This window comes from Gossypium arboreum, chromosome 1 (assembly GCF_025698485.1).
Source record: "Gossypium arboreum isolate Shixiya-1 chromosome 1, ASM2569848v2, whole genome shotgun sequence".
Classification (NCBI taxonomy): Eukaryota; Viridiplantae; Streptophyta; class Magnoliopsida; order Malvales; family Malvaceae; genus Gossypium; species Gossypium arboreum.
Window position 1 is genome coordinate 6,244,347 of NC_069070.1, and position 8,418 is coordinate 6,252,764.

General features: G+C 30.3%; 2 protein-coding genes across 2 annotated transcripts; both read left to right on the forward strand.

Moving 5' to 3' along the window:
* The first annotated feature begins 334 nt into the window (after nt 1-334).
* Nucleotides 335-2,056, forward strand: LOC108480206 (probable aquaporin PIP2-2). The gene is made up of 4 exons (XM_053026731.1): nt 335-795; nt 874-1,169; nt 1,495-1,635; nt 1,740-2,056. The coding sequence occupies exons 1-4, from the start codon at nt 372-374 to the stop codon at nt 1,851-1,853; spliced, it is 975 nt and encodes a 324-aa protein (XP_052882691.1). The 5' UTR covers nt 335-371; the 3' UTR covers nt 1,854-2,056.
* Nucleotides 2,057-7,775: 5,719 nt separating this feature from the next.
* Nucleotides 7,776-8,418, forward strand: LOC108482477 (uncharacterized). Its single transcript, XM_017785610.2, has one exon. The coding sequence runs from the start codon at nt 7,796-7,798 to the stop codon at nt 8,174-8,176; it is 381 nt and encodes a 126-aa protein (XP_017641099.1). The 5' UTR covers nt 7,776-7,795; the 3' UTR covers nt 8,177-8,418.

Sequence of the window (8,418 nt, forward strand, 5' to 3'; positions counted from 1 at the left end):
TGTGTAATAGAATAAGAAATTTTTAAAAAAAATTCATACCATCACTATAATTATAACAACAAACTGTGTTATCAAGTTTGAATTGTTAATAACATTTATAAAAGTAAAGGACCAAAGTAATGAGATTAAATTTTAAATTTCAATTTAATAAAGGGATTAAAATGAGAATTAGCCCTAAATGCAAGTAAGACAGTTGAAAACTTTAAAAAAATTATAGTGAAATTAGAAAAAGAAAAACAAATGTATAGTTAAGGGTGGGACCATGCAAATGAAGATAATCTAAAGTTGGACGGCTTAGAATAAATGTTAAAAATAATCACATCATAATCAATCACCTTAATCACTATCATCATCATGATGTCGCCTCCTCTATGTTTGCCCCTTATATACACTCCCTCTCCCTCTCCCTCTCCCTCTCACCACTCTTCACCCATAGCTTAAACGAACATTTTCACAGCTTAAAACACAATATGACTAAAGATATTGAGACCACGGCGGAGCAAGGCGGCGGAGCGGAGTTCTCAGCGAAGGACTACCATGACCCACCACCGGCACCGTTGATTGACATGGAAGAACTCACCAAATGGTCGCTTTATAGGGCGGCGATCGCTGAGTTCATTGCCACCCTTCTTTTCTTGTATGTCACGGTGTTGACTGTGATCGGGTATAAAGTCCAAACCGACCCGGTAAAGAATACTAATGACCCGGATTGTGGTGGTGTTGGTATACTTGGTATTGCTTGGGCTTTTGGTGGCATGATCTTTATCCTTGTTTACTGCACTGCTGGTATCTCTGGTGAGTGTATAATTAAATGCAAACTTTTAGTATAACCTTGGGTGAGGAAAACACTGTTGAAACGTGTGAACCCAACAGGAGGACACATCAACCCGGCGGTGACGTTTGGACTGTTCGTGGGGCGGAAGGTGTCACTGATCCGAGCCCTGTTGTACATGGTGGCTCAGTGCTTGGGTGCAATCTGTGGGTGTGGGTTGGTGAAGGCTTTCCAAAAGACTTACTACAATAGCTATGGAGGTGGTGCCAACGAGCTCCAAGATGGGTTCAACAAGGGCACCGGCTTGGGTGCTGAGATCATTGGCACCTTCGTTCTTGTCTACACTGTCTTCTCAGCCACTGATCCCAAGAGGAGTGCAAGGGATTCCCATGTTCCTGTATGTTCCCTTCTCTCTTCTATAAATGAATCAATATTTATATTTGAGTCAAATTAAGAAATTGAAAGAAAATTAGGGGATCAATTAGGATACTACTTTTGTAGATTGTCCATATGTAGATTTTGTTATACACAATCAATTTTTCACTAATTTCCTTAGTAGGAACTTTCATGGTTAGGCATATAGGAGGGTTGCCAACTTGCCATATAAGTCCCTCTTATTATTAATTTTTTTCTCAATTTTGAAATTATAAACATTATGAGTAATTATTTTCTTTGTATGCAAAAAAAAAATATATATATATATATATATATATATATTTAAGGTCTTGGCACCACTTCCCATTGGATTTGCCGTGTTCATGGTTCACCTTGCCACAATCCCTATCACTGGCACTGGCATCAACCCAGCAAGGAGCTTTGGAGCTGCTGTGATTTACAACCAAGAAAAAGCTTGGGATGATCAAGTAAATTTCCTTTTCTTTTTTTTTTTATACTTTTACTAAAAATATAAAATTTACATTTCCATTGAAAAAAAATTTTAAATGAAATTCATGTGGTGTTATTTCAGTGGATATTCTGGGTTGGACCCTTCATTGGTGCTTTCGTTGCAGCCTTTTACCACCAATACATCCTAAGAGCAGCAGCAATTAAAGCCCTTGGATCTTTCAGGAGCAATGCTTAAAAACATTTCACCTTTATTACAATAAGAAAACAATGATGTAATAACAAATGAGGAATGAGTGCAAGTTTATGTCTTGTGGGAGGGGTTCCCTTTTGCAGTTTATTTTCTATACCATTGACAAGGGGGGCCATTGAAATGTAAATAATAAAAGAAAACAAGAATTATCGATAAGGGTGTCTTTTCAATCCCTGTTTGTTTCTAAATTTTTGTTGCTTTTTAAATGTATTTTTATATAAGTGTTGTCATCTTTTTATCATCTCCATTTCTTTTAATCTTGTTGTATTTTGTAAGTATAATACTATTGTTTTGAGTCTTAATCACTTTCTTTAAATTATTTTTTATCTTATCTATTTATTTTGTATTGACTTGCAACTCGCAACTCAAGTTAAGCATGCTTTCAAGATTTTCATCCTGAAAAAAATTAAATCCAAATGTAAATCTAATAAAATTTTTGGTGTGGCATTAAGCTATTGAAAATAGATTCTTAATAAGATATTAGTTTATCCAACTGCTTCTTTTCAAACTGAAATTACTTAATCTTCCTAAACTTTTGATTAATTATGACTTACAATGTGGTCAAATTACAGTTCTAGTCCATTTACCGTTAATGTTATTAAACTTGTCATGCTGACATTGATTTTGTGTATGTGTGAAAGGGTATTTTTTAAAAAATATTCATATCAACATTTTAATTGAATAATTAACAATTCAAACTAATTAATAACATTATAAAAATATATATTCTAAATTTAAAAAAAAAACTATATTCTAAATTTGAAACCAAAACTTGAAGCACCAATAAATTTATTTAACAGTTTGCCATTATTTCTATAGGTATCTAAAGTTAATTCGTAATTATCGTATTTTATTTGAAATAAGATAAAATTGATAGTTCAAGTATCACTTTTGAAACAAAAAAAAACTTTAAATATATAAATGGAAAAACGGTATAATTTAAAGGCCAATTTTTAATTAAACCTTAATATAGGATTAATACAATCTTTTTGAGGTTGGTGCTGTACCATTACACCAAGCATTTGATGGTTATAGATATTTACTTTCAATGATACTTTTATTAAGAATATGCTTTTATTTATTCTCTCAACACTGGTGGTTATTAATCAAAGAGATAAAATATTAAAATTTTGCTAAATTGATTAAGCTAAGACTAATACTAGTACAATTAGTACTTGAGGATGACATGTTTAAAGAGATTAGATGAGTGAAATAAGATGATGTATTTGATTCTGTATTGATGTTAACTAATAAATTATTATATAATTTGTTGCTAAGAAGCAAAATTTGTTATAAAATAAAAAATAAATGTGTTAGGTCATATAAAATTTAGAGTTATTATACATTATCTTTGTCCTTATTTTATGGCCCTTTAGTCAATTTCTAGGGCAAACTAGGTGGGTGTTAAGCTCTTTGATTATGAACAATTTGGCTTTAAATTACAAAAAATTAGATGAGATTTTGCTGTTTTGAAAGCTGCATATGAAAGTGAAATTAATATTATTTGATGTAACTATTATTGGAGTTATGAAATAACCAAAACTTAAGGGTTTTTATTAATTCTATTTCTATAAAAATTATTGGAATTTTTGTTGGTAGATAAAAGAATAAAGCTTTAAGATAAGATTATAGTAGAATTAATCGCCATCAAACAATGGGTATGTAGCGCACTGGTTGTCATAATCTAATAAATCCCTCAGACTTTCCGGTGGTTCTTCATGAATAATCAAGTGCTCCATTTTGCCTTGGACTTCTTTTGTAATGCAATCTGCCATCCTATTACTCTTTCTTAGTTCACTTCTCAATCCTTAAGAAACCGGCCTTGAATGAGTCTAACTTCACTGTAGATATTATTTACTGCTAGCCCATTTTGAATAATGGTTACCAACCCAAAATTATCACTCTCGATCTCCACTCTACGGCACCTCTTTGCACAAGCAAATTTTAAGCCTTCAAGTAATGCTCGAGCTTCAATCTGAAAGATATCCGATAAACCCACCACCATTTCAAAACCCCCCATCCAGTTACCATTCATCTCTCTCACCACTCCACCTATGGCTGCTCTTGATTTAAAAGTCGACACTAAACCATCAACGTTCACCTTTACTGATCCCTAGTTCGAAACTTGCCAATGACCCTTTATCATGGAGTTACACACCCAATTTCCTGCCACTCTTTTAAGAAATATAGACCTCGTCCAAGCTCTAGTAGAATTTACGAGCGCATAGTTGTTATTACTCACTTGATTGAAAATAGATTCATTTCGATTCTTCCAAAGAAACCAAGTCGTGATAGAGAAGAAAGTGGGCCATTCACTATATTGGGATTCAATACTATCTTCATTTCCAATGTTCCAAATAATTCATCGCTTAAGCAATAATCTAAAAGACACATCCCATTTGCTTCTCGGGACAATAAATTTCCAAACCAAGCTCTCGAGATAAATTTTTGAAATGGGTAAATGCTTTATATGGATATTTATAAAGACTTTTTCATATAGTAAAAGGATTATATTTTATATTCAATAGACATATTAATTGAGATGGAGCGAGTTGATTTTGGGTCAGATTAATCTAGATCAGGTGAATTTGAGTTTTAAAATTTAAAATCATTTTGGTTTAAGTCATATAGCCTTGGAGTATTTTGAGTTCGGATTTTAGATTTAAATTATTTTAAGTACAATTATTTTAATTCGGTCCATTCAAATCAATTTAGATTTGAATTATTCATTTTATGCTCAAATTAAATTAAATCTATTTAAATTTTAATTTTAAATCAAAATTAATATATCTAATTTTAAATTGAAATATGTGTAGGACATAAATTTTATACTTAAATAATTGGCTACTTAGAGCATTCCACAATAACCCAAGATTTCATTAGAGCAAAATCTCAACCAGCAAAATTAGAATAAATTTTATCACAGCTTAATTAATCAAATTCACCGTCGAGAAAGAATCGTCAATGCAGTACTAGAATACATGCATACAAATTTGCAACTGTGGTTATTATTATTATTATTATTTAATTACAATAGGGGACAAAACCCTATCAATAACACGATTAACGCAACTTGAATTCAAGTCATACTTGGTAGTGGTGAGCATTCGATCGAGTTGAGCCAAATCAAGTCAAAATTTTTCCAAGTTTAGTCGAGTTGACGAATTCTATTTTACAAACTAAACTCAATTTAAATTTTTTTTCAAATCAAATCGAATGGAGTAAAAAAATTTCAAGTCAAGTTAACGAATCCTATTACTTATACTCAATATTGTGTTTACATGGATTGATTATTTAACTAGTAGACGAAGTACAAGATTATTTAACTACATAAACAATATAATGGTTTTATTTTTAACTTAATGAGTAAACATTTATCAAAACGAAATCGTTTTACCTTTTCTTATTCGGATTTTCGAATAACTCAAATTATAATTCATATTCAAGTTAAACCGAAAATTTTGATTTTTTATTTGAGTTGATCCAAATAACTCAATTAACTTAAATTATTTAATTTGAAATTTGAAATTTAAAATTTTTATCGAGTTTTTCGAATCAAATCAGATTTTGCTCATCCCCTAACACTTAGAACGATAAATACCTTAATCATTAGATCGACACATAGGGTTAACTGTGGTTATTTTATATATATATATATATATATATATATATATATATGATCAGTGTAGGACTTTTAATTTGTTTGGTAAGCTACACATCTTAATCAATAGAAATCATAAATTAACAAGCCAACCACCAAACAAAGTTAAATACTCATATAAAAGAAAGTTAAATTATGTTTTAAGTTTATCTAGTTTTTGTCTTTTTACAATTTAGTCATTATATTTTTATTTTCTAGATTTTAAAATTTAAATTCAATTGTTAACATTGTTAAAATTCTTATATTAAATTCACTAGTACATTTTAAAATAAAAAGATTATCACTTAATTGCAATGTAATAAAAAAAACATTGCAATTAACCCAATTTAAGAAAATAATTTATTAAAATTATTATTCTTTTTAAAAAAATTTATAAATTTATATCAATTCTAATAATTTTTAATAATTTTAATTTTAATAATATTTTATGACTTTTTATAATTTTTTCTAATTTTAATTCTAATCATTTATGAGAAAATATTAAATTAAACTAGAAGTTGTCACGTGTCACTATTTAATTAGTTCGTCAATTATTTTAGTGTTCAACTAATTAATAATAAAAATCATTAATAAACAGACTTAATTATTTTTTTACTATTTTAGGTATTTTTTTAACATATAAGCAATAAGTAAATTAACATACCTTGAACATGTACATGGACCTAAAGGGGTGCAAATACAAGGGGCTTTTAGGTTTAGCCTCTTTGACTAAGCCAACTTTGAGAAAAAAATGTACCCCATGTGAGGAATTAGCCTATTTAACTACTAAATCCACCTTTTCATATTAAATCATCAAAGGGTTAGTATTTATATATCCAATGTACCACCAAATATGTTACATTTGAAGAGAGCTGCCTATATAAAATTTTATCATTGTTTCCTTGAAGATTCAAATCCGAGTGAGTTCTATAGATGAATAGCTCTTAACCGCTAAATCAATTGAATTCTCATTTTAAATACTATCATATGATAATATTTATGTCCATTTAATTACAAATTCAATTTTTACAGTTCTAAATAAGATTGATCTCATGATCATATCAGATCGATTTTAACCTCAAACTTTTACAAATTTTAATTTATTAAATTTAAATTATTTTAGAAACCAATTTTTTGACTTTTTAAATTAACTCCAATTCGAATTTTTTGTTTTACATCTCTACATATATAGGAATAAAATCTCCAAAACATGCCATCTCATGTGATGTGTGATGTGAGGATGCACATGAATGGCTAAAACATGTGAAGCCCTAAAGGTCCCCATCGGCTGAGAAAACCATGAATCTTGTGGAAATGTCAGAATGAGAAGTTACATCTCCTTCATATGTATATATGTTTTCCTTCTATTAAATTTGTAAATATAAAAATTTAACATTTTTTTAATATTTACATTATAGTATTATAAGTTTAATTTTTCATATAATATAAATTACATAATTTATAAATAAAAACATTAACATATTATAAAATTTAAAAAAGGGTCCGTCCTAATTTTAAACAAGACTAATTCTTTTTACTCGGATTCATTTCTAAAACAAACTGTTCTAACCAAATCCTCTAACATCTAGTTTGGATAAATAACATTACTCATATGTGTTTAGGCCCTTTGCTGATCCTTCAAGCTAAGTAAAGCCCTCTTATCATTACTTTTTATTTCATGTATTCATATTGTTTGTGTAGAGAAAATCATTCAGAACATTGATTCAAGAAATGATGAGATTAGGGTATGATTTCTTTTCATTTGAATAGCACTGTGAGTGGGATGATAAAATTACAACTGAGTCCACTAAAGGTGTTTGAGAAGGCACTCAATCATATAGAAACTTGGCTTTGAGAGAAAGTAAATAGAGATTAGAGGTCTAATTCTGCCCCTAATCCTTGTATTTCTTCGAGTTTTGAAATTTAGCCTTGAAACTAAAATCCAATTGATACCAATTTGATTGACTTCTATTAAATTTGAATATGTGCCATCGAATGGACTTTAATTTTTAAATTAGAGCTTTGAATATTAAAATGTTACGTGTTTAAGTTTTATGAGAGTCCATTAATGATATCATCAATTCGATTTTAATTTTTAAATAAGAAAAGAATAAAGACTAAATTTCAAAAACTTGAAGAATATAGAGATAATAAGAAGTATGATTAAATCGAGAATAAAAACAAAATCAAAGGGACCAAAATTAAATGCCAAGTAACAACGACGCCTTATAAAAGCGAATTTAAAAGGTAACCGAATTTTTTAACCCATCAAAGAGTCAGAAAAAACATGAGTTCATTTGCTTCTTTCTTGCTTATCTTATCTTCTCTAGCTTTAGTTTCCATTGGCAGAGGTGAAGAAAGAGCTCCCCATGGCATTGCATACGAGAACCCCATGGCCTTTTCCCCCTCGGCATATGACTTTTTTCATCCCAAAACCCCTTGTGTAGCTTCCACGTGCTCACCATTGCCTGTTGCAGCTCAAGTTGATGGTTCAAAAGCACTTGCAAGCAAGGTGTCATCAGGGCAGGGAGTGGGAGCTGGTGGAGTTGCTGCTGGCATTGTTTTTGGTTTGGCATTTGCAGTGCTTTTGGCAATGGGTGTTTACTATGTGCTCAACACCCGTCGTGTTAATGCGAATCGAGCCAACTCGGTTCAACCTGATGCCTAAATCATTTGCTCTTCAAACATCCAATCCTCAATGTACAATGTAGGCCAAGGCTTGATGGTGATGATGATGATGATGTAGGAGTTAGAATTAAGCATTTATGCTATCTTTTTTTTCCTCTGATCTTCGGATTTTTCTGCCATGCTTTAGTTCTATTTTATGTTTGAAGTTGTTATACATAATTGTATGATAGTGTTTCACAAGTGTTTGATATGATGTTAATCATAGAATGCCTTAACCAACAA

Coding starts and splice junctions, on each gene's coding strand:
- LOC108480206 (XM_053026731.1), top strand. CDS start 372: ATGTTTGCCCCTTATATACACTCCCTCTCCCTCTCCCTCTCCCTCTCA. Junction 1,170..1,494: donor CAAGGGATTCCCATGTTCCT/GTATGTTCCCTT, acceptor TATATATTTAAG/GTCTTGGCACCACTTCCCAT. Junction 1,636..1,739: donor AAAAAGCTTGGGATGATCAA/GTAAATTTCCTT, acceptor GTGTTATTTCAG/TGGATATTCTGGGTTGGACC.
- LOC108482477 (XM_017785610.2), top strand. CDS start 7,796: ATGAGTTCATTTGCTTCTTTCTTGCTTATCTTATCTTCTCTAGCTTTA.